Here is a 27,023-nt window from a genome sequence, read left to right on the forward strand (position 1 = left end):
TTCCAGTGTTCCAAGCCCGATCTTGGGTTTTCAAAACTTGAGTTTGAAATTTGAGAAGAATTCCTACTGATTTTTGTGGACTTCTTAGTAGGAAATTTAATTTCTTTCAAAACTTACTTGAGAAAAAATCTCTCATTTGAAACTGAAGAAATGCTCATTGACTTTCTGCACATGGGATGACATGAAGAGAGAAAAAACCAACCCACTAGTAAGAAAAATGGACCTGCTGAAATGCGGAAAAACAAATATGGGTAATAACTTTTGGCTTTTTCAGTTTTCTGAACTGCACTTGCTAAGTGGCATCAGAATTGTGTAGAAATTTTCAATATCTGTTGTTTCTTTGACATCCCAGATGATTTTTTAAATGTGTTATGTTACTGTCTGGAATATTACAGAATGCAGAGCTATTTTTTCAGTGTTTATTTAAAATAATAATCACAGAAAATATCTCCAGCTAATATACTGGGAAAGTTGCTGTCTTCTTAATAATTTCTATAGTTTACTTTTCTAGTTCTTAAAAATTACAAAGGCAAGTGTATATCAGAGTAAGGAGTAAATGTCTGTTTGTTTCCTCTACTACCCATAATAAATCCATAACTGTACTTACTGATTGAGTTGACTGAACCATAAATAAATTGAAGAAAACTTTATTTTTACCAGCTGTATTTACAGCTGGTAAAAAGACTTTTGAGTACAGCAGTGTCTTGAACTTAAGAAAGAGTAGTAGCTTGAATATAAATATAAGTATTGCTCTTACATAAAATATTATATTTTTATTCCTTAAAATTTTATTTATATGAAGTTATAAAAGAAAAGTGTACTAGTAGGAATTTTGTTAATGAGCAATTGAAGTGAAAAAGGTATTTTTTTTATCTCACTGAAAGGAACCCAAATTAAACTCTATTTTCATTATGTTTGGCATCCACCTACATTTGGACTAAATAGTGATAATTGTTAGTGCTTTTTCTGTTCATTCTGATTTTGTAGTTGTCTTGAAACATCAAATTGACTCCCTCTGGTGGTTGTAACCAAGTCTCTGTATTCCAAAGAGACTTTTCAGAGATCCTTCCATCCTGGACAGGACAAATCATGAATAATATTTTCTAAGTTTAGTGTTACATCATTATGTAAAACCATAGAAATAGTTTTAGTTGCTCTCATACAGTGTAGCATTAGTGGTAGGTTGGTATTGCTATGTTTTGAATTTCAAGCACAGATTTACAGCCCTTTTTCAAGAAATCAAAGTAGATTGTCAAAATAAAGTAAACACAGATACGGACAAAGTAGGCTTGACATAATTTACTATGGTGAAAAGTGAAAAAAATTGGAAAGGTAAAATTTAGCTATGTAGTGTAATAGTAAAGACGCTAAGTACCTCACACGATTACATGAACAAGGTCTTTTATACCTAACTTGGGAATTTTTTTCAGCTTGAGAACATTATTTGATTTTAAAAGTTTTAACATCTAAGAGTTTATCTTTGCCAAGACACCCTTTTAGCATAAAAGGAATAATTCTTCAATATTTGGGTTGCAGCTCTGAACCTGAGATGTCTGTCTCTGTTTTTCAAGTAATTCCTCTGAATCTCAAATGGCAAAATATGAGAAAGACTTCTTGTGATTACTTACTGCAAATGATTATGGTTTGGATCTATATTCTACAAAACCACAACTGTCTTCACATTAATGGGACAAAAATATAAGAAAGCATCCTAGAATATTGGCATTTCCTTGCTTGTGAGTTCATAATGTTTTTCATATATTTTATGTAATCTCTTTTACTGGAGTCCCTGCCTTATGTAAGGTCTCAGTAATGGAAACGAGGCCATCTGCATGGTAGTCAAAGTTGTTTTGTGAAAGACATACTCTATCTGCAGCAAAAAATAAATTGGATGAAAACCTTTAAAACCTTCACAGCCCTTTCATCAAGCTGAGAGGAACTTTCCTCAGTAACTCCTCCTTAACTTTCTGTAGAGCAGCCTGTCTTCTCTGCCTACTGATGTCATTATCCATCCAGCTTTGGGGTTTGACTGCTGCCTAATATTTCCATCAGCTGTATTAGCATTGTTTCTACTTTTCACATTCTGACACTCCTGACTGAATGCCAGCATCTAATAAACCCTACCTTTCCTTTGCTTTGCAGTCACTAGGACTGCATCTTTGCCATTCATTTTCCCTGCCATACAACAGTTTTTTCTCTATGCATCATGTCAACTCTTCTGCTTCTGGGTATCAGTAATCCAGCAGGCAGGCTCTGAAAAACAGCAAGCCAGCAATTTAGTGTTATCTGTTCATTTTATTTCAGTCCCTGTGCAAATATGCTTGGTGTTTTATGTGAGCAGAGGGAGACAGAGTCCCCTGAGTGTGCTGCAGTTCAAGGCAATATGGTACAAAGGGGAGCAGAGTAGGAAAAAATGTGTAATACAAACAGATGCATCTTTGCTAATAAATATCTGCAACTGTTAATTCCACATAGAATATGTAAGAGCTTTATTTCTGAGCTAGCACTGTAAGTAATACTGTGTTGCCACTTTCCAACTGGCATGACATTTACTATCTCATTAGAAAGATTCTTTAAAAGGCATTCATATCCTTGTGTTGGATTTTTCCCCCTCCTCTGGCAGAGGTTTCTGTTCAGTCCTGCCTGTTTCTGTGCTTAGGATCAACACCATTTTTAGGCCAATGCTTGTCCAAGATCAAGATGTCCATAAATATTTATAAGAAACATTGGAAGAATACAAGGTCTTTCTTGATTTCCTGGGTATAATACACAGGTTGTAAGCCTAAGAAGTTATGTGCATATGCTAGATTTTGTTACGCAATAAAAATGAGAAAAACCAAACCCCTAATTATTGTAGTGTTTTGGGGAGTGCATACTTCCACAACAACAACAACAAAAGGAACTCGAAGGTTTTCAACACATTTTTGGGGTCAGTTGTCTTTTTTCCTAAAAAAACAAAGTTGCCAACAGTTCCTTGAAAGATTTGCCCTACATCTTGCCTTCCAAGGGTTTTGTTTGGAGCACTGGCTGTCACACCCCTGAAATAGCAATGCTATTTGGGGATACTTGTTCAGCAAACCTCCACCCACTGTCTTATTTGCTTGGAGCATGCTGTCCTAAGATACTTCAGGACATACCTGCTGGCATGCCCAAATGGTAGCTGTTTTGATACCCTCACTTCAAGGAAGAGCTTTTCCCCCTTCTCCTCTCTCTCTGTCATCACCTTGAGATTAGAATAGTGGTAGCCTCACTGCTGTGAATTATTCAGCAAGTGTAAACTCAACAGTGCCACAAATGTGCCTGCAGCATTCACGGGTGAAGAGATGAGAAAAAAGTAAGTGAAACCCTAAGTTCTGGATGTATTTGGTACCCTTTGTAGCAGCCTCGTATTGCCTCCAGATCAGTGATGAGGCAAACACTGCAGGACTCTAGAACCCTCTGTGGTGCTCTTTCAGTCATCCCTAGCAACCTGGGGGAGTTGGTACACTGTCTTTTTATGTGGAATGATACTGATACAATTGAAAACATTGCCTTTCTCATGTGGGTGTGGCATAAATCATTATAGGTGTTTTTAAAACAGAGGTGAGAGGAACCTTTTGTACCATGTCTGCTCCGTTATTTTTCTTAGCATTTCAGGATATGATGCAAGAATCATGTATGTATGCAAGTGCACAGACACAGTTATGTCACATATGCTTTCAATTCAAATAGTTAGTTTTAAGTTTATATTGAAGTGACTGAAGATACTGATAAGCTGGTACTTGCTGACTTGGAGACATTGTACCTACATAGTTCTTTAATCAGAAAGTGGCGCTGCCAAACTCTACTTGAGTTGGTATCTTCACAGGGTTCTCGCTAGCAGTGGTACTGATTTTTTGCACAGAAGATCCACAGCCAAAAGAATGCTGTTTTGCATTCTTCCCTGAAATTTTTTGTGCATGGATGCCATGCAGAGGGCACATTAATGTCTAATTGGTTAACCTGATTCCATAACACGATTTATTACCATTATCTAATGGAATCATCAGTATGTCTTAGATTTTGGAACTGTTACATACAAATTTGGAAAGTTACATACAAATGATACATTTTAACTATATGTGCATTTATCTTTGTCTTGTTTTATCTTGTCTGCAGCTGTAATGTCTGGAATTTAGGCAATTCATGTTCCTTATATCAAAAAGGCTTATTCTGGAAAGTGGAGATATGCCTGTGTGCTGATGGGTGTAGAGAAATGTGTATGTAAGGGTTCTTCTAGGTGAAATACAAATAAAGTAACTCAGAACTCCAAATATAGCTCAGCTTGGATTTCTTGATAACAGATCATCCCAGGTTTGAGTTTAAAAGTGTTTCATGTTCTGATGTGATTTACTGGGCACATTTGCCTCTATTCGTGTGACAAAGTGGTTGGTCTGATATTTGCATGAACTCTGGCAGGCTCATAAGTGGAACTTTCACTCATGTATTCAGTATAGAAGAAACAGCAACCAGTAACATTTAAAAACTTTCTGAAGATAACAAATTAGATGGCATTTATGTTTGTGCTTGTTACAAGTGTTTGATTCAAAAGCCTCTTTGGAGAAAAGGAATCTGATTTTAGTAAATTAATGTAATAAAGCCTTTGATTTTTTACAAAAGCCAGCTAACTGTAACTTCAGTGTTGGTATTTCAGGGCCTCTCACTGATATTTTAGAACTTTGTGGTTGTTTGAGCTTCCTTTCCAGGCCCTGGGGAAATAAGAGTATGGTAAATCAAAGCCCAGATCGCTGTTTGCATTTATTTTACTTCTCATTATGACATGTATGCAAACACTTAAAAGAAATAGGAAAAAGGTATAATCATGATAAGATCCCTTTTTTTCTGAACAAAGGGGAATACTTTTCTAGTTTAATTTATTACACTTCTCCTTAATACTATAAACTGAATTGAGTGCCTCATCAAGTTTGACAGTTCACTTGTACTTCTGATTCAGTGATAGTACTTTTTAAAATAATTACTGACTCTTGAGAGATAATCCAAGAAAATAACTCTGCAAAATACTTTTTATGTTCTGAAATGTGTCTTAATTTCTTGCTTTTTTTTTCCAAGTGAGGAAGTTTTAAAACTGCAAAATACAGTTGAGTACGTAACTGCCAGAAAAAGTTATTGTGCTACCTTTGAAAGAAATTTTTCATTTTCATTTGAAGTTTTTCTACTTTCCTTGTCCATGAAAACCAAAATCCAGTGTAAAATTGAGGATATATAATGAATCAAAAATATTTAATAACATTCAGTGAAATATAGGTGACACGTTTTTCAGTTTCTCCAATTGAGAGAGTGGAGAAAGAAACTGCTGATTTTATAAATTGCAAAAAAGTTCTAGAGGTGTCATCCTAAATCTGGATGCTTTTGTCCTCATGCTAAAATGAGATGGTCTGAAGGCTGTCTTCTTTCATCCCTGTTCTCTTGAGAGAGGCTCTCTCTGCATCTAGCTTCTCAGGTGGCGTAAAGAAGCTTTGCCTATATTGAAGTTAACAGAGGAATGACAGATTATGCCAGCTGAGAATTGAGGTACAAGACTTTAGCTACCAGAGATGAAATGATAAAAGCATCCCATGGGAGGTAACCTAACCTTTCACAGTTTATTGATCATCTGACTTGTATTTCTGATGTCACTGGTTATTCTTAACATTTCAGCTTCTCATTCCTGCTGTCTGCCACGCATGTCTTGCTGTGGCACCGCTTCCCCCAGGAAGCTGCCAGCCACCTCTCCTCCAGGGAACAGGCTCCAGATTAGGACACTTTCTGCACTCTTGAACACTGAACAATTGCTGTTCAGTGGGAGTTTTCATGCCAGTCTCAGTCCTCTTTAGTCATGGCTATTGAAAACCACTTTGCTCGCTTAATTTCCCAGCATCCTCACCATGGACACATCCCTCCTGTGTTAGCTCCTTATTTACACTGTGGCCTCCCTGCCACCTTATCACTATGCCAGGGCTGCTCTTAGATTACAGGATGAGCTGCATCCCTCTAATGCAGCTTCTCAGAGCCGAAATTTAACTCCTTTTCCTGAGTTTCATCCACTGCTCGTGTCTTATTGCCTGGCTATTCCTCCTCTGTCCCATCTCCTGCCAGTTACTTTGTGGTTCACATGGCTGCCAAAATTTCCCTCTTACTCTCTGTTCCTTACTCCTGAAACTTTCAGCCTCCTACAGTATTTCATCTTTTCAGACTTTTCAAAGATTTTTTTCAATCTGTTTCAAAGACACTGTTATAGCTTTTCAGGTATCGGTGCTTTTCAAGTCCTGAATGAGTTGGCACATAAAACTGGTTAAAGAAATTCTAGGTTTAGATTGTAGAGTAAATTTAAAGTATTATCTTGATTGGTGAGGGCATGAATCTTCCACTCTTTTCAGCATTTAGGGCTCTTTTCTATAAATTCCTTAGTGTTCTGATTGTCATGACTTACTGATGGCTAATTCTGCAAGAAGTGTTTTTACTTTCTTTGCATGAAGAGACCAAATGGAGCCAGTTTCCTTTACACTAAAATGTGCAAAATTATTGTGGTTTTCTTTTTTTTTTCATTTTGTGAAAAGCATATGAAAAGTATGAAAAGTACTGTACAAGTTAATAATAACTTTGGGCTCTTTTTTGTAGAACAGTTCAACAGAGTAGCACTGGTATTTGTAGAGTAGCACTCTTTTATTTGTAATACTTTACTAAGATTCTCTCTGGCAAGGTGTGGCCGTTTCTTTTCATACTGGTTCTTCTAGATTTTACTTGGGTTTTGTGTGTTTTCAGGAATATGTTTTTATTACCTAATACTGCTGGTTGGCGAAGCTTGTAGTCTTTTGTCAGATGTAGTTTTATTTTCTGACTTCTATAGTCCTCTTTGTTTACTTTATAAACCTTAACTGCTTCTTCTGTATTAGTCTGCCTTGAACAACCAAGGCAGGAGAAGGAGGCTCACCAGCTTTATGCCCTGTTCCTGTCTCCAACCTTTTTTACTGTCCCAGCCCAACAGTGTAACTGAGACATTCCTTTGGGGAAAGGTTAACTGGGATTCCTGCAGTCCCAGGAGTCCACACAGTTCCTCTTATGTAAGAATCATAAATGTACTAGACAAGATGGTCTATAAACAAGTTCACTGGAATTCTTTTTGGTTGCATCTCAAGTCAGGAATGATGACTGTTCAGCTGATGACAACATTCCTTGTTTCACTTCCTGGATTTAAAGGTGGCAGAAATTTGCCAAGAAAGGTAACGGCCAACAAAAAAAAGGAAGATTGCCCATCTTGGGAGATGGTGGTAAGAAAGTAGGCTGGTTTATTTTCTGATGTTTTAGCATTTGTGATTTGGAAGATTTGTGTTCCTAATACATCAGGAATTGAAACCAGTCACTAGAAACAGAGATTGAAATGCCATCTCTTAGTGGAAGACTTAACAGTTGTTCAGTGTTCTCATTGTAAGGAATGGTTTCAAAATGCAAAGCCTGAGGGTTAAACCAAGCTCCTTTACCTCTTTTTACACATGCTCCAAGCATCTAAATCACTCAACAAGCATGCCATTTTTCAAGTGTCTTATTTTCTTTCCACAGAATTTCAAAAGCCCTGTGGGAAGTGCCATCTATGGAGTATAATTGATATGGACATTCTTCTGAGACTATTTTTGTTGTTATGTTTCAAGATACAGGCAATTGAGTATTTATAGGAAAAATAAATACATATGCCTTTTGCAATGTGTTGTAACTGAAAATTAAATATTTTTCTACTCAAATTTTGGCATATTTCCTGGAATCACTGAGCTTTCAGGAACGTTTTTAGTTAATATTCTGCAGCCTACTGTTGTATTCACCGCAGCTGACTTGAGCTCAGAGAGTTTGTCTTTATTTAACCTTAGAGAGGAATCCCAGGCTTGCTATGTAGTTGGCAGAGCTGTTGGGAAGGATCTGCTGTGGGCTGCGGTGGAGAGAGTTGAGGACAGGGTCTGAACTGTGCCTGCTACAGCTTTACTCCATTGGTGGTATGAAAATCATGAAGAGTAAGTGAAGTTGGCCTTTACCAAACTCTGATTAATATTTGCCTTCACTATCAATCCCTTTTCTTCTTTGTCTAATATTTTTATGAATCCTGTTGCTTAGATCCTGCATCCCACGACTCCTTGATGTTTGAAATTGAGGGCATTGATTAGGACATAATTTTTTTACCTGTAGAATATATATATATTTGTGTAGAGAGGGTTAAAAAACATAAAAAGCCCCAATGAGAGTAAACATTCTGTATCACCTTTGCTCTCCAGAGACTAAAAATTGCAATAGTGTTGTGATGAAGGGAAGATGCATCAGCTAAAAGTCAAAGCTTTTAGAGACACTGATTCTATTTCTTTGCTCCATTACACATTTTCCACACTGAAGTAGTTTCATGGAGCTGCTTTGTGTCTTTCTTGTCAGCTAGTAACAAGTAAGAATGTAAAGGGCCTGTGGTGTTAGGACTGTGGAACAGACAGTAGCAAACCATTCAGTTTGATTGGTGATCTTACAGTTACTTGTTTAGAATAATTTCATTGATGAGGTTGACTATTACTTAGTTCAGTTTTAAGACAGTTATTACCCCTAAAAGTTTATGAAGTATTGATGGTAACCTTAGTGTTAGCAATATTATGCCAGGAAATAAATGTTTGTGTTTATTTGTCGGTAAACATTGGCACTGAAATGATATTATCCATTGGTTTCTATGGATTTAAGTCTAGAACTACCCTAATATCTGTTTTCCCCCACATTAAGAAATGAGGTTAAGGTCAGCTTGATGAAGTAGATATTCCAGTGAGAGATTTATTATTTGAGTGTGTGAAAATTCTAGAAAATGTGTAGCTTACCAAACTGAGCCTGGTTTCGGTTGCAGATTTTACTAATAGTGAAAGGAAATTTCCATTGTTAAAAAAATCTGAAGGCCTCCCCTCATGCTACGTTCTCTGAAAATGAAGAAACACAATGCTGGTCCAAGATGGGAAGTATAATCAGCCTGGATCACCGTGCAGATCTGTAGAAGTTGATTTTCAGTTTGTATCTGGAAAATAAGCTGCAGGGTTCAGTTTGCAAACACTATTGTGAACCAAACCCTGTGGGGCTCAGTTTGCAAACACTATTGTGAACCAGACCCTGCAGGGTTTGCTGAGCTCCAGTTACTGCTCCTAGTAAGGCTTATTATCCTGTCACAGAAGATGTAAGAAAATCCATCTCTCCCCTTTAAACATGATAAACCTTTGTCACCTACAATGCAATTAATGTTAAAAATAGAAGAGTGCTGATGATAAGATTGTGACTTGCAGGCAATGAGCCATTGTCCAAGTACAGGAGACTTATCTGGCAGACCAGTCAGCCTACACGGTTTGCTGTCAGTTTGCTGATTGCCATTTCTCTCCGGGTTTGATGAAATATTCATGTCTTTGCTCTGCTCTCTGCAAGCACTATTGATTTCTTGTATAAACGTGGCTATATTTAGTCTAGACAAATGGAATGTGGATTGCTGCTGAATAAATGGGATGAAAGGCTGCGGGTTTGCCTGTCCGTTTCTCTTGGTCGGTGGCAATTATTTATAATCAAGAGCAGTTTTTGTAAGTTAAAGGTGATTTTTTATAATTTAGTGATTAGTCTCAGAACAAAAGTAAGCACTTAGACACAATCATCCTGTTGGGATAGTGGGTTAAGAAGCCAAATTATGCTGTGAGGTTTACAATCATAGTTATTAAGATTTTTTAAAAAAAGGGCTCAGAAAAGTGTATGTTTTCAAAATTTTGAGAATAAAAGTGCTATCAGTAGAAAAGATTTTATGCCTTTACCCTTATTTTTATAAAATCTTCTACTAATAGATCATTTTACTAATCATCATAGAGTTAGATTTCAGTCTTCTCCATTTGCTGCAGTTTCAACTTTTGCTGCTCCAATTTTGCTGTCACTCCTTACTAGAATATTTCTGTTTCATTTTGGATTTCTCCTTGGAAACAAATACAGCTGCTGCAGAGAAAAAGGAGAAAATATGCTTAAAATCTTGTTCGAGTCATTTCCGACAGCATGTTTGTTTTCAGTTAATAATCTTATTTTCCAATGAAGATAGAGGAGGAATGGGAACTGGAGTGAATGTGTTTGTGTTTCACTGTCCTCTTGTGGATGGAATCAGAACTGCTGGGCTTTAGCAGAGACCTTCAGCTGCTATTTTTTTTCCTCCTGTAGATATACTGCTTGTTAGTCTTTTGTTCTTTTGAAATAGTTAAAGTTACATTCACTCTCTTCACTTGATATGAAAACCGGAGCTTTACAAGTATTGTAGTGGAAGTGATCAAATCACTCTGCTTTTCTGCCTTTTAGTCCCTTTGAATTAAATTAGGAGATAGAAAATACAGGATCCTCCATCAAGTACTTAATGTTGGATTAAGAGTTTATAACATCACTACAACAAATCGAAGTAATTAATATTCTTACAGGCCATATATAGTGTGCTATGCGTGGTGGTCACTTTCACAAAGGCTGTATTAAAACCTCTCATTTTGTGTGTCAAATTATTTCCCCATGTTATATGTTATTCCTCTGTGTTTGCCAGCTATGTTTATATGCAGTAGCCTTTTAGCACTGAGTAGCTTTTCATGTGTAACAGTATCTTCAGAAAAATCTACACACTAGCTTTGCAAAATCTCTTGCAGTACAGTGTGAACTGCAACGCTTTCATCTTATGCTGAGAAAGTGTCCTGAGTGTTTATTGTGTAGCATAAATAGTGCCTAGGAGATTTTCACTAAATATTGCTCCACTGGGCTATGACATGGTTTTAGAACCTGGGTTGTGTGTTAACCTGTTTAGCAGAATATTAATTTGGGAGTATTTTCACAGAGAATGGAAAGTGCTGAAGATTGCATACAGCATAAATTGCATTAAATGTTTTGAAAGGTCTGTACATTGAAGCAGTCTTTGAGTGGAGTAGATCTTTTTCCCTGTAGGAATGCTCTCTATTCTCCTTCTCCTGTTATATTTAACATGTCTACATTTTGTTGTTTTCTTCCCACAGTGGATGTGAAGTCGGAGGTTCCCGTGGGCCTGGAGCCGATCTCACCGTTAGACTTGCGGACGGATCTCAGGATGATGGTTCCCATGGTGGACCCGATTATGCGCGAAAAGCAGCTACAGCAGGAGCTGCTCCTGATCCAGCAGCAGCAGCAGATTCAGAAACAACTGCTCATTGCAGAGTTCCAGAAGCAGCATGAAAACCTGACCCGCCAGCATCAGGCCCAGCTCCAGGAGCACATTAAGGTAGCAACATTTTTCATTTATCCCTTACTTTATCTGCAAAGTCAATATGCTTAAGCAGGCACAGAAAGGGAACGTGCCTGAATAGTTTGCTGTGACTGAGAGATGGTATTTGAGTGCTCCTTTCTCTGTATTGGGGTGATAAAAGCCTTCTAAAGCAAAACTGCTGGCAGTGACTTGCTCACAACAGACCAAGGCAATACTGTGAGAATCATTGAGCTCATGAAGCCAACACATCCTCAAAAGATCGAACTACCTATTTCACAACCTGGATTTTGAGCTGAACTTCAATACACCTGGTTTTTGGTATATACTGTTTTCCGTATATTAAAAGACTTCTTTTTTGGACTACTGTTTGAGTTTGTGACCACAAATCAAATTCATAGGCAAGTGCATAGAATTTGCATTTGTAAAATGGAGGCAGACCCCAATAGTGTTGTATTTTCACTCTTCTCTAAGCTGCCTTGTATAACACAAAAAGAAAATGATTTATGGAATTGTATGAACTATGGCAGGATTGCTATAATGGGTTTTGACTGGGAATTTATGATCTTGCCTTTCATTTCATTTTTTCCCTCTTATCTACTTGCCATTGTGCTGCTGCACTAAGCTTCCACTCGACAGAGCTGACAAATGCAGCAGAGCACAGCAACCAGAGTTGGGTGATGCACAGGCAATGAACAGTCTGAAGTTTCCAGGCATCTTTGCCAAAAGAGAAAGAAGTGAAACCAGAGCAGCAGGCTGCTACCTGACACGAGAGTTCAATTTGGTGACAGCCAGCAATGTACTATGCTGCTTAAAAGTCAGTTAAAAGATGAAAAGAAGTGTAAGCATAAAAGCAAGCACTGGTCCTCAGTTACTCAAGGGGGTTGTTTTAACCTGGACTGACCTAGAAAACATTGCAAACTGCATTTTCTCATGTCTTTTTGTTCTGTGCAAGTTACAACAGGAACTACTAGCCATTAAACAACAGCAAGAACTCCTTGAAAAAGAGCAGAAACTGGAGCAGCAAAGACAAGAGCAGGAACTGGAGAGGCATCGCAGGGAGCAGCAGCTTCCTCCCCTCCGAGGCAAAGAAAGAGGACGAGAAAGTAAGAGCCAATGTACCATGAATCCTAATAAGAAATGAATCTATTCCCCTTTGCATTCTCCCAGCCAAAATGAACTATGAACAGGAACCTGAAGGAAGCCTATTCCTGTGTGAAATACGCAGGTCGAGAAGTCAAGACTATGCTTTGAGAAGGGCAGGGCCACCCACTGCACCTACAGAAACACATTTCTGGTTTGTGTGCAGACTTGGAAGGCTGCAGGAAAACACAGTTTGACAGACTTGTAGATATGCATCTCAAGAGTCAAGCTCTTTGTATAAAAAAACGGAGAAAATTTGAAAGCATAAAGCTTCACACGATAACTTTCTGAAGAACTTATTTGTCAATACAGAAAGCACTACAAAACAGCAAAAAATTAAATTAGTTGCTGAGATTTGTTTCAAGGCTGAAAATAAAATGAAATATTTAAGAATATCTTAGGATGGACTTCTAAATATTTTGCTAGGACTTTTTCAAACTGTCTTGTGTTTGTTCTTGATGACATTTCTTGAGACGTAACCAAGAGTTTTCTCTAGTTTACATATAGCTATAAAGAAAATAACTATAAAGGTTTGTTAGGATTTGGTGCTCACTAGAGGGAGACAGATACAAATAATTCTCTTTAGTGGGGTCAGTTGGAAAATCAGGTTGAAGTACAGTGTGAAGCTATTCAATATGAAGCTGCCAGAAACAGATACTGTTACTTGCCCTACTAAATGAGCACAAGAATTAACTGACAAAAACCAAAGAAGAAAAGAGCTTTTTTTCCTTTGTTGGAAAAAGATATCAGTTCAACAGCTGTAGGTATACCATGTTGTAGGCTTTAGAAATTAAGGTGTCCATGGTGCTTCTAGTTCTTTGAAGAACAATGAGCCCATAAAAAAGTTTCCATCTTACAGACCTAGAAATGTTAGGGTGTGGAAACTGCAGGAACAAAAAGTTCCTCTAAGTAGTATTTTAAAAAAATCAGCCTCCATATGAACAGTTAGGCTTTATTAGTGCTCCTGCCAGAGGAAGAGCAGAGATGTAACCTCAATGGTTCCCTTCTCAATTTGAGCTTGCTGGGTGGCTGTTCAGGATGTAACAGCCAGCCAAGCAGCTTGTGACCCCTCCAGGCCCAGCCCCAGAGTTTGTTGGTGGTGATTATCTTTTTGATGAGTAGAGGAGGGAAGGGAGGTGTGGGCAGGGGAGCTGGGGTATGAAGCAGAGCAGTAGTAGAGGTATTTTGTGGGCAATGGGTCACATGGGACATGCTCAGCATCTCAGCTGTGGTATGTCAGGGTTGGGTAACCAAATACTTAGAGTATCAAATATGCCTTAGTGCTGCACCTTTGAAAGAAATGAGGTTTCATCCCTTTTTTTGTCACTGATTATGGAACACCAAGATATTTTTTGTTTTCATACTTTTTTTTTCCTCAATGAACACTATTTTGGCTATGAGTAAAGAATCATGTCCCATGCTGCAAGCTTGAATTGGCAGTTTAACTTTACAATGACATGCTCTACTTTTTGTTCTCTTTGGAGCTGGCCACCAAGAGAGTTCAAAATGCAGTGTCTCCTGTCTTCCAGACTTCGCACATAGAGGCTCTTAAGGGGCTCCAATTAAAAGCCTCACTGCTGGCTCTTTCTGCAGTGTTCTGTTTATAACCAAGACAGTGTTCAGAGGACAATTTTGCTGTGTTACTACTACTTTATTGAAAGAAAAAAAATTCATTACTGAAAACTCAAAGTGACCTTTTGTTACTGTCTTTTTAGTTCTATTGTTGGTTTTGTATTTGGATTGTTGGAAATTATCAGGAAATAATTTAAATTCTTTAGATACATCTGGCCCTGGATAAATGGCTTCATCTACTGTTGAAATATTCCTTATGACTTCACTGAATTTTTGGGTCATGGCCAGCTTCAGGCTTCCACAGACAAGCATTTAATCCAAATGTTATCTCATTTTGACTTTTTCTACCAATAGCTAGTTTATAGTTTACAAAACTTCCAGCAATAAGGCAAATACTCTGTTTTGGGTTTTTTTTTCTTTAAAAAGGTAATTTTTTTCAAGTTAAGATGCATTTAGCTCTCTGTTTCTTAGGGGCAGTGGCCAGTACAGAAGTGAAGCAGAAACTTCAAGAGTTCCTGTTAAGTAAATCAGCTACAAAAGACTCTCCAGCAAATGGGAAGAATCATTCCATGAGCCGTCACCCCAAGCTCTGGTACACGTATGTTCAGTATTAAGCTGCTTTCTTGTCTCGTTGAGGTATCAGCTAAAACTTGGCAGAATGCTTTTCCAGCAGGGGTGTTGAGAGTTTGCCTTCAGAGCAAGACAGAAGTTCAACCCAGAGATTAGAGAAAAGCCAGAAGTGTTATATTTCTGGTTGAACTGAGGAGTATTTGGTGTTCAGTGATGAGAACTGTATAGAACAAGACTCTCTCAAAAATTTGTATAAATGTTTTTATTTCAGCTGCTTCATCTGTAGCATCTATATATGTTGCTATCACAAATTTTGCAACTATACCTGTCATTTTCCCAAGTATCTTAATTTTTTTTCAGTTAGAACAACTTTGTGTTTGTCTTACTTGGATTTTGAATCAATCACAAAACACGAAATCTCTTGAAGAGATGCTGCTTTGCTTCCAGTGAAGTTGCTTGAATGGTGTTAGTAATTCACAAGGATTTTGAGAAAGACTGTGGTCATTTAACTATTCTGACTCATGGATTTTAGTATCCTAACAGCATATTCTTATGATAACTTGGCCTTGACAAGAATCTGCTTAGACCATGGAAGCAAGTGATTTTGTTGAGTCTTCAAATGGTCTATTGACATGTTAAAAGTCTACAGTTTTGCAGTTTTTATTCCCCACATAAATGAATCCAACAAAATGAACTCCATCTGCATTTCTGAAAGACTTCAATGTCATGCCCGCATTGACATTCAATAGAACAAACAGAAATGCATATGGTACACTAGATTTCCATCTTTTACTTATTCTTTTTAAAAAGGATTGCTGAAGGTTGGCCCTTGGAGTTTGTATTCTGAGTTAACCAGAGCATTTTGGTAAAATGATTTAATATATAGTTACATTGTGTTTGGTGGAGATACAGTTATTAATTATTTTTTTCCTTCCAAATAGTGTGTAAAAGTCTTTTGACTATGTAAGATTTCTGGACTAATAATCTGAGCCTCATATGACTGAGTATGAGGAGCTCTGCAGAGGATGCCTTCTGCTACACTACAGAAAGTAGTACTTCCTCTCATGACAGAGACATATTATTGATTAACCACACTGTGTTGGAAAGACAAGCAGATTCTGTAAAAGGCCAAGTCAAATAATATTTAGATAAACTCAAAGTTTGAAAGTTTTTTCTCCTTTCCCTCTCTCCCTCTAGAGATAAAAAAAATCAACCAATCCCCCTCCTCAACAAACAAAAAGCAAAAAACCCAACCCCTGTTTCTGAGCCACATGATGCAATTTCTACAGTTGTTAAGAAATCTCTATCTACAATATTTCTTTCATCCAGCAATTGTCAGAAAGCATTCTTCAGCTTGAAGTTTCTCTGCTGACATGAGTGCTGTGTTCACAAAATTTACAAATTGAACTTAAAGTCAAGGTTTCAATTACCTTGTCTGCCAAAGAATTTTGGGGAGGGGGGTATCCAAGAGATAATAATTCAATATTTCTGGTTATTTTATGCAAGCCCTCCTGCCCTGAAAATCCCCCACATTTTGACAAAGAAGACTTGATCAATATACATCTATTTGTACATGATAAACAAGCCTTAAGTGGCTTTTGCTCTATGTCAGCTGATTCATATTAAAAAGCAACCACCTGAAATGGTCAATTCCCCAAACAGGAGACAGACCCTGTCTGTAGATCAGCATGAATCTTATCCTATGTGACTTCTGTAAGGAGTGCAAAAAATGCGTTTTTGGGAATCCCAAGGAGTTCCATAACTTACTGTAAGAGTGAAATTGGTTACATGAGCCTGTGGTTTGTGCACACTTATACGAACAAGAACATAAACACAGCTGAGACGTGTACAACATGTGTGGATAGTTACTGCTGGTCACCTCAGTGACAGCTAATTTGTGACCTCTGTGTCTGCTGCAGGGCTGCCCACCATACCTCACTGGATCAAAGCTCTCCTCCCCTGAGTGGGGCCTCGCCACCATACAAATATACTTTACCAGGAGCACAGGATGCTAAGGATGATTTTCCACTTCGTAAAACGGGTGAGTTAGCGTTGTTTATTCGAGCCCCTTGCCCAGCAATTCTCCCACTCTTATTTTAACCAGGCTGTCCACCAGCAAGGCATATATCATATTCCATAAGTTAAAGATGATACTATGAGTAAGTTCAAAGATCCAGACTGCATATTTCCAAGGTCAGCCTGGCCACATGGTACCAAGAGTCGGTGTTTCCCAGTGCTGACAGCTAGTGCGGACTTCAGTTCTGATAAATTTTGTTTCTAAACAGATCATCATTTCATGGATCTTTATTTTCTTTGCCTTTCTTCTGGCTTTAATAACTCTCTCTGCCCTGCTTGTTGGATAAAGTATCTTCAGATGGTATTCTGCTTTTAGACAATGTTTTTCAGGGCATTTTGAGGGGAAATCATGGAAAGAGAAGAAATCAGATTAATATTATATTTTGTGTCATTGATTGTCAGAATTTGTATGCATATCATAGAATATTCTGAGCTGGAAGAGACCCAGAAGGATCATGGAGTCCCATACTTCAGTGGATAACCCATACAGGGATCAAACCCATCACCATGCCATTACTAGCACTGTGCTGTATCCATTTTGCATGTTCTTTTGACACATATAAAATGTTCTTTTGAATGTTTTAGAATATTTTAGAAGATCTACAACTGAATATATTATCTTGACAGCAGGTGAATTGTAGACTTAGCTTTTTCTGCACCATAAAGAAAGCTAGAATGGCAGTGGAGTCCATGTGGCTGTTGCCTCAGGACCTTGGTGCAGTGACTGGTATCCAGGAATGCAGGGAGACACTCAGAGGAGGGGGGAAAAAGGAAAAGAAAACATTAGATCGCTTATTGCATGAATCTGCTGTTGAGTGATATAGTTACATTCAGAGAGAAAGTCTGACCCCCTACTGTGCTAACAGCCTTTGAATGCGATTTTGCCACTGGGAGATTGAAAACTAACTGCAAAACTGACTTGAAAAGAAGTGGCATTTGGAACCAGAAGATATTCAGAGAGAAAATCCAGCCTGTATCTAATACTTTGGGGCAGACTCTCTAAGCTCATATTATATCCCCAAATATTTTCAAAGGAATGGAAGCATGAAAAGCAAAATGCTAATTTATTCTAGCTGAATTACCCTTTGTACAATATGGTGGCAATATAACAAGATTCTATAAAATCTTGTTCAGGCTGTTCAACATAATAAACCCTTATGTGGTTCTCTGCCTAATACCACTGTATAAAATATATTTTCTATGCCAATAGACTATGTGTTTTCATTTTTTGAACAAAATTATACATTTTACATTTAAATACTGTGAATTCATCTACATGCATTTGAAATGCAAGCTTTAATTTTTCCTCCATGTTTATATATCTTAAACATTATGATTGATATTTATGATGTGTCAGCCTGTTGATCTGTAAAACAAAACATTTTCAAACTTTGTAACAGTAAAGTTCTCGTGCAGCTGCTAATACTTTTATATCTCTGTGGGGGTTTCAAAATATTCCTTAATTCAATTCCCATTGTCTGCATAAGAGGACTATAATATAATTAAATCCAGATGTTTTCTATATGTTATTCCAAATATTTGGCCATGAAGTGCATCAGTTCCAAAATTGAACAAAGGACATGATGACTCTCTGAAAAGATATCTACAGAACAAATAGACAAATACTAATATAATCATTAATATAAACGTTTCTATGACATTGACATAGTGATTCTGATAAGCAAATATAAATGAAGTGTACAGCATGTTGTATGTTACCAACAGAGGATATTTGATATGTCTCCATATCCGTGAAAATAGCAACTGTTAATATCCTGTTTACACATCCAGTCTCTCTGTGTGTTAGAGATGTTTAATTCCAGTCTTACATCTTTAATTCCAGCAACATCCCCACAAAGTTTTCAATGATTGTTCATCAGGTTGAGTGTAAAAGCAACAGGAACTAAATCGACACAAGTCAAATGACCCTAAACTGATCTGGGTGCCTATAGGGCCATCCTCCAGGCAGAGGGGACATTGTGGAGCCTGTGTCATCCTCACGGGACCTTACTAGACAAAGATGTCCCACGAACACTCATGTATATGGACAGGCTGTAAGCCTGCAGAAATCTGACCTTTGCCATGAGGGGTGAACCTCTTTTCCTTTCCTTTAGGCTATGAACTCTTATTGCCACTGGCTCCTGGCAAACCCTCTGTGGTGCTGAACCTGCATGAAGTCAGCAATTCATATGAAAGCAGACCCCACATTCCTTTCAGCCTTAAGAAAAGAATACCTGTTGTGACTTTTAATTACAGCTTTGTTTTGATTTTAGGTTACTTTTTTTTTTTTTTTTAATCTTTATAATAGAAAATACAGAGATATATTTCTCTTCTCCAACTTTGTTAAAATGCTCTTGTAAGATAATTCTGATTGAATCAGGTACTCTGAGATCAGATTTAATAGGAAACAAAGCTGAATGATTCTTCCCTGACATCCTAATGTGCTAAGGGAACACCAAGTGTCACACACGCATGGTAAATCATGAATTTTGCTTGCTTACTTTCTTGTTCAGTAATCCATTTAATCTTTGCTTAATTAGTCCTGAAGTGACATCTTCTTTCTAACCTTCTAAAAGTTAACTCTGAAAGAACAGTACAAAGGAAAATATTTTCTGCAGCTTTTACTCTTCTAGTGTCTAGAATGGTGGAATGCTTAGATAACTAGGGAAAGACTTAAGAGTCTTGCTCTGTCAGTGTTTAGGTACCAGAGTTAACATCCTAGTGCTGTGACTGTGGTTACTCAACAAATCTCAGTGATGTGGATTGTTCTTTTCTGTACAAGATGCAGCAGAAGTTGTCAGCAGTGGGCTTCAGAAAGTTTAGCTGCATGGAGGATTGGGACTGTCCTAGGGGCTAGAGGCCAGTATATGCAACTCTTTGCACAGCTGCATTCAGATGCTTGGTGTTGACAGACTTTGAAAAGAGCAGAGTAAGGGGAGCTATTGCTTCACTGTATATAGATAAATACACCATGAGAAGCTACACATCTGTAGCTACGAGCAGAATTTAGTGTAAACAGCATAAGATCAAATTTTCAAAATCCCCAAAACTTGCACCATGGTTACTAGTTGTAATGTGTTTTTTGCAAAGCACCCAAAAGCCTGAGCAGCACATGGCTCATTAACTTTCAATGAGACTAATGTGTCTAAATTACCCAGAGAGGTTTGAAAATACCTCCCTATTACTGAACACTTTTGAAATTCATACTGACTGTTTTAAGAGCTCTGATGGGAGCCATATACTTTTGAAAATCTGATCATTTAATAAGGGAAACTTTTGCTTGTTGAGCTTCTCTATTCTGTGACTATCTGTCCAGGAAAATATTATCCTCATTATGAGGTTACTGTAAAAATAACAAAAACACGATAAGCAACGTGGTAGGGTAGAAGAGCTTTTTTTTCCCCTATTTTTTTTTTACCTTTTCAAAATGCAGAAATTCTGGCAAATGTCTCTAACATTTGCACTTTCTCCAGTCTTTAAAATTTAATTTTTTGTATGCAAGTGTTGATAGAAACCAGCAAAAGCCAGTAAGTTCCAACAAAGCTTAGCTCTCTGGCCAAAGCTGTATACTTTTTAAAAATGTTGCTGTAGGTGGAATTTCTGCATTTTGCTTCATGTTTTGGCTTTTTTTGGAAGAAATTCCTGGGACATCATCATATCAAGTATGAACTGTTTTTTCTTTCCTGAGTTTAGCACAATCATGGAACAATGGGAACGTCAATCAGTTTTTCTATTTATTTTGATTTTGTGCCAGTTGAATCTTTCTTTGCAGATGGAGCTGTATGCTTACGAATTGCATTGTGCTTAGGGATCTGAAGATCTCTCATAATGTAACAATTTGAGAAGATGTTTGTGCCTCACTTTCCAAAAATTGGAAGCATATTCAATGGAAACATAGCATGGGGTTTTTTTAATAACAAATAGTATGAGGTTCTTCCTTGGATGGGAGAAGTTGTGTAATTAATACAGGAAAAAAGAGGAGATGAAGGATTGTTTAATATTGTGATGAAAGAGAGGAAGAAGGCTGTCCTGCACAGCCATGAAGATCACTCTGTAAAACCCATATTACGTTAACCTGATTAGGCAGTAGAATAACAGTGCAGCTCTTGTCTAAATGACAATGAAAGATTCCTGAAACAGAACTTAGCAAATATAATTTTTTAAGAAAAGAAACTAATTAGAATATTTGCTTACAGTCCTTTGTGCACTTAGTGACTCAGTAATTTACCGGAGCAGTTGAAAATCAGAAGAAAAACATTTCATGTGCGATGGTTTTTCTTCTTCCCCCTTTTGTGCCACCAAATTTTATTTCTGTTCACATTTTCTAGGAAAACACTCTTTTGTGATGTAACAGTATATGAAAAAGCTGGATTTCTTTTGGTTTTCATTTTAAAAAAAAGGCTTAGAGTATCCCAAACCCTCAATTACCATGTCTGCCAAAATGAGGGAGTCCAGCTCAGTGGAGAGAAGTGCTATTTTTTCTGAATTTATGAGGAGAACAATAAATGGGAGAGGCACTTTGTTTATTGAAGCAGGGAAATGAAGCAACCATAAAATTCTCCTAATTTTATCCCATTTTCCAGGGATGCTAAGCATTCCTGCCTCTCCAGAGTCCTTGTTTGGCTGGGTTGGTGAACCATCTCGACACATTTGGCACATTTAGATAATGTGCCCAGAAGAAATCAGTAACCTATCACAATGAGGAGAAAAGGCACCCTGATCTTGACTCCTCTTCACCAAACATTTTCAGCCTTCTCAAATTCAGTATCAATAACTTCAGAACTTGTAATTAATAGTAGGAATTTTTAGAAAGAGAAAAATCTTCCACTTGCAATTGCAGAGTGAATAGGAGGCAAAGCTCCCAGATTCACATAATGAACAGGCCAAGCCCATGTCCAGGCCCTGGGAGCCAGCAGCTCCAAGGAAATGTGATGTGGTTGTAGCTACTGTGTGGGGCTGCTCTTGTCTCCAGCCCAACAGTGCACTGCAGCCTCCCAAGCTGGGGCCAAGGAGCAATATCCTGTCATTCTGATTGAGCTCAAGTTTGGGGAGAATTTATTTGAGGTATCTTTAAATAAAAATGAATGCTAGGGTAGGCTTAATGACACTGTCAAAGAGAAAGGAACTTGTGTAGCTATGCTTTGGTGTCACGAAAGCTGCCAGGGCCTGCACCAGGGTTCAGCAAGAGTCATCACCAGAATGATTTTCATGAAGACCATAATAGTCTTCCCACCAGTGGAAGGTTATTCCTCTAATGTATTTAACACTTACTTTTAATTGCAGAAAGCAAGATTTTTGTGAGCGGGTAAAAAATTTACTCAGTTTCTGGATTCAGTATCTTTCTCTTTTAGCAAAAATCCCAGTCCACGTATATATATCATGTTCTATTTTGCCAGTAATTAATTATTCTATGACACTACTGACCCTTCTTCATAATGAAGCTAATTGTTCAGTCTTGATCAAAATACCTAATTCTTTTGTGACCAGTGTGTAACCAAAATTGAATTATGAAGTTCTGCTTCATGTGAGTACATAAAACCTTTCTTACACTGTGTATGTTTTCAAAAATGCTTTATAAATTAGCATTAAGAAGTACCTTGCATAGCTTTTTGATAAGCAGCTACTAGACACCTTTTAGACTTCTGAACTGAAAGAAACCCCTTCTATAAGCAACTGGGAGCAGCCCTAAAATCTAAAGCATTTGAAGAGCATAATGTCCCTTGAAAACAAAATGGAATGTTTTTGATGGATATTTCAAAGCTTATTTCCTCTGGATAAATAAGTTACAAAATACTGCATATTAAATTTGAGACTCTTTGAAGTCAGTAGAAATTGTACTGTTTGATTTCGGTAGGACTAGGATTTTTCTTCCATGGTATCTAGAGCAGGGACAGTTGAAAACTTTTAGAAAAGTAAACAAGTGTATCTAAAGATGAAAAACAGAGAAGTGGAAAGTGGAAATCACATGGTATGGGAACATCCAAAATAGAAGATATCTTAGTTAGTAAAGACTGCACTTCTCCAAAATCCTGCAAAACATAGTTTCACTGAAAATCTATTCAATCCCACAACTCTAATTAAGGGGTTTAGCTGCCAAATAACATGTTGTGGCTAAAGCCAAGTGAGTATTACAGAGCCATTCATAAGCAAAGGCATAAGCTTTGTACTTTGCTTTTGATTTTCTCATGGGAAAGTAATATAAATGAGAGTGATACCTCCCTGTTGGCTTTAACGGTTAGAAATGCAAAGCATGCTGAAATTGTACATAATTCTCTTCCAAAGGAAAGGAAATAGCATTTCAATGGTTTTCCTCAGTGTCTAGTTGAGTTATGGTGGTGCACAATTATTCTTGTTAAATTACTCTACCAGATGGAAGGTTACATTGTGTATTTAGCTAATTAAGTTGTAGGGCACTGGAATTATATGCCAGAGCATAAATAATCTATCTAAAAGTAAATTTATTTTAATTCCGTATGGTTGTGAAGGTGTAGTATGGATGTCCAACTAAGACTTCAAACATAGGGATTTTCTTCTCACTTTGCTTAACATGAGGAGATGGTTTCACAAAGTTGGCCTTGCCTACAGAAGTTCAAGAAGACAAACGTGCCTTGAATGTCCAAACAACTTTGGAGCCAATTTCATCTTCATTTTTCTTCAGTGGGGCTGAATTGCCTTCCTGCTTTTGAGATGAACTTGGCCAATGGTTTTCTTCTGCTAGGAGAGCAAGATATACTGTGTTTTGGTTGATTTTGTTTTCTTGGCACCCTGTTGCCTTTGGACAACTCCAGAGTACCATTCAGCAGTCTAGACCTGACCAGCTCACATTTACTGATGACACTGATGCCCTGTTAAACTGGGGGAGAAGATGATAGTGTTTCATCATGAATTTCTAAAGGTTGATGAAATACTGGACTGTACTTTTTGCCTAATGTCAGTGAGTTATCACTGCTGGATATTTTCCTAGATGAAAATCTGTGGGATTTAAGCATCCTATGAACTAGTTCCTTCTTTGGGGCTTGGGGAACAACATCATCATGAGCATAATTATTCTGTAAAAAATAAATCGTGTATCTAGGGGTCAAATGGTGACCATGGCAAAAGCCTTGACTCTGGGGCCTAGGGGATTGTCTGTGACAGTTCTTAACTGAACAGAATATTTTTTCTTGGGATTCAGTGGATTTAGGAGGAGGATTTAGACTAAAGAGTGGGATTTGCTGTATTTGCAGAAAGTGGGATATTGTATTCCCATTGCTTCTTTCCAGCTAGAACTGACTGGTGTAGATGGTCAGAAGAAAGGGTAAGAATTACCAGTGGAGACCTAACCAGAATGACTGCCAGCCATGCATATCTTAATTTATTTATTGAATTATTAGCATTCAAATGAGGGATATTCAAGCACCCGTTTAATCTTCTTTTCTCCTCTGCATCTCCTGAGAACTCAGATGTGAGTTGGCTCCAGAAAGTGCTATAAAGGTGTAATAAAATTACAGAATTTGATGACGTGGAAAGAAGATGACAATTAATTTTAAACTATCCTTATTCCCTAATTCTGTGGTTCAAGCCAGTATAGTAGTATTTGCTTTTTAACCCCCTACTTATTATCGGAAAAGGATGTTATTTTACATGTAAAAATATTAAGATGAACCTGACATAGTAGTGAAATGTCATGGTTTCAGCAGACTTGAGATGTAATAAGGATTCATAAGGTCCAGTAAAACCATGGCCTTCTTGAAACTGCTGTAGAACCCTGTGGTGCAAATGCTAGGAGATGCTGTTTTGTTACTAAAATCCAGAATTTATTAAAAATTTTATCAAGCGACGTGTTCTTTTGCCTTATGGGTTACATGAAGAACATATATCAACAGGAAATAATACTGTTCAGATATTCAAGATCTCCAATTTTGGCTAAATCCAAGCAGTACAATAAGTAATTTCTACATCTAACTGAATAAATTGTGCCTAGAAATATAACACTTGTTTGCATGGATAGTGAAACAAGTATTTTATGTTTCATACAGACTGCAGTGAATAACAAAGAAAGTTAGATATTTAAAGTAGCTTCAGAGACTATTTAATTTTTGAACCTGCTTTAGAAAATTAATGAGAATTTTCTAATCTTGTTAAATTGGTTTCCTTAGCCTAAAGAGAGCAGAAGGGCTGCAAGATCCCCTCTAATCTAATTAGCTCTTTTACCATGTGTTTCACTAAACCTGTTTTTTTATTTAGGGCATGGATATTTACCTTAGTCTGAAAAAATAAAGCATTCTACCTTTTACAGAAGTAAAATAAAGCAAAGGACTAAAGGGTTTCACATATGACCGGCATTCCCCATAAAGTGGATGGGTGCACAGGAAACAGTTTCAGTAGATCCTGAAAACACATTAGGTGATACAAGCCAGAAAAACAAAGCATCCATCCTGTACTGCTGTATCTGATTCTCCTGCCTTGTTGGGACCACCCAGCAGTTAGGTCCATGTAGTCCTTGGAAGAGCTTTAGAGGGCATGTGTAAATAGTTTCACTCTCATTAATCTAATTTAAAACTCTTTCGGAAGTGGCATTTTCAATCACCAGAATTGAGAAGTCATTGAACCCATAGAATTATACTACATACAGATTACTGCCATCTTCTAGTTCTGTCATCCAGTGGGGAGAATGTCCACGTGAACATTGTCCAGCGTTGTCTTCCACTGAGATATGGCCTTATACAGCAAATGTCAATTTGTATGAAGACAAAAAGGCACCACTTATCTTGTTTTGTATAATCATGTGGAGGTGGCTGAAACACTGTGGCTGCCTACAGGAAGACAGAGCAGCAATCAGAAACTTCATTCAGAGCAGAGAATAGTTACATGATTGTGAGAACCATGCACTGTAAAGGTTGTGAGACTACCAGGTCTGTCAGGACTCATTCACAGCTCTTCACAAAGCAGCTTAGGAAGCTGGAAGCAGCTTTTGTCCCTGACCTGTGTCTCTCTCTGCCTCTCTAGCTTTCTGTCAGGCTTTGGTTGCATCCATGGTTTTGCTGAGGAAGCCCAGATTATCTTCATGTTTATCTTTTCTGGTGGTACTTAGGGCTGTCTTGTGCATTTGATTCTGCCTACTTCAGATGAAGGGGAAACTGAGAAGTTTCTCCTTAGTCCACAACTTTCAGACCAGCTTTTAGGAACCTAAGATAGGACTGTTCTGATTGGTTTTGTTGTAGTATTAATGTGGGATTTAACTTTTTCCTTGGTCTCCAGACCCTGGCATAACATAGGCTGTTTTATTGTTTATGTATATTGCCAGGGTGACTGGGAGCCCACAGCACCTGAGAACCTGTTGAGCTATGCAATGGACCTGACAAAATAAGGATCTCTTCACAGTGGGGTTTGTTTTTTTTCCAGTTCTGCCCCTCCTGCTTCAGGATAAATCACAACAAAAATCTCCCAATTATCTCATTATCCACATGCAGTATCTTCTTGAAGATATTAAATTGCCAGAGATCTAGAAAGGAACTTGGCAAAGGATAAACCAGTGGTGTGCTGACAATACCCCCATTGTGTTAACCAGTGCCATATTAATGTTTGTTTTGCAGTTCTGATGGCTTGTACCCATGTGTGCTGTGACTTTGAGCTATCTTAGGTGTGGAGTGTTTATGGTTATGTGTTGTACAGCACAAAATTCTTGTCTGTACGTGAGTCTCTAGTACAATAGTATTAAAAAAAAGCAACCTGTGTGGTGTGAAAAAACAGATTTCTTGACTATGTATTCAATTAATGATACCTGTTAGATATGAGCCAGAAAAAAAAATCAAACTCCTGCATGGAGTACAGTGCAGAATATATACAAATCAGTACATACAGCTCTTCACAGCTTAAAAAAACTGTGGCTAAAGAAATAGAGAATACCTGTAAAGATTTGCTTGAAGATCTTGAAGTTTTTTGGTTTTAATTGTTTCTGATGACCTAATGATGTTAGGAAAGTTCAGGTTGCTGTTTTAAAAACGCTCTTACTGATAACAGTTGATGCCTGGGCAACAGCAGACAATTTATCTTTCTTGAGTAGGATGTCAGTTTTGCCGCTGTTACTCATGCTGCTGTTGGAATCTTTTAAGCCAAATTTAGCATTATTTACCTCTACTGCCCCACAGCTTTTCTAAGCCAGCCTGCTTGTGAGGAAGAGGAAATGCTTTCACTTTAGAGCCTTTAGGAATCTGGACAAAAGCTCACTTTCTGTTCTTCAGGCTTCCTATACAGGGCTTTAGCCTCAAGATGAGGACCTGCTTGCTATGCACCCTCTCCCATCCCCCATTTCCTGCCTGGCTTCATTAAATGCTGATTTGAAGTTGGCATACACTCTTCTGATACAAAAGTACTAGTGTGTTCCAGGAACCATCAGAAAGTAATGCATTATTGTGTTTTACAT

The 27,023-nt window shown here is 37.7% G+C and overlaps 1 protein-coding gene across 19 annotated transcripts in view; it reads left to right on the forward strand.

Moving 5' to 3' along the window:
• Positions 1-27,023, forward strand: part of HDAC9 (histone deacetylase 9) — a 452,594-nt gene that overhangs the window by 215,332 nt on the left and 210,239 nt on the right. For 13 of the 19 annotated variants that reach the window (XM_064411632.1, XM_064411622.1, XM_064411704.1 and 10 more), the window contains 4 exons: positions 11,034-11,275; positions 12,213-12,363; positions 14,444-14,570; positions 16,462-16,583. In XM_064411632.1, the coding sequence (XP_064267702.1) occupies positions 11,034-11,275; positions 12,213-12,363; positions 14,444-14,570; positions 16,462-16,583 (642 nt within the window). The remainder of the gene's footprint in view (positions 1-11,033; positions 11,276-12,212; positions 12,364-14,443; positions 14,571-16,461; positions 16,584-27,023) is intronic. The other 6 variants (XM_064411612.1, XM_064411725.1, XM_064411594.1 and 3 more) reach the window with 3 other exon arrangements.

This window comes from Passer domesticus, chromosome 1 (assembly GCF_036417665.1).
Source record: "Passer domesticus isolate bPasDom1 chromosome 1, bPasDom1.hap1, whole genome shotgun sequence".
NCBI classification, from domain to species: Eukaryota; Metazoa; Chordata; class Aves; order Passeriformes; family Passeridae; genus Passer; species Passer domesticus.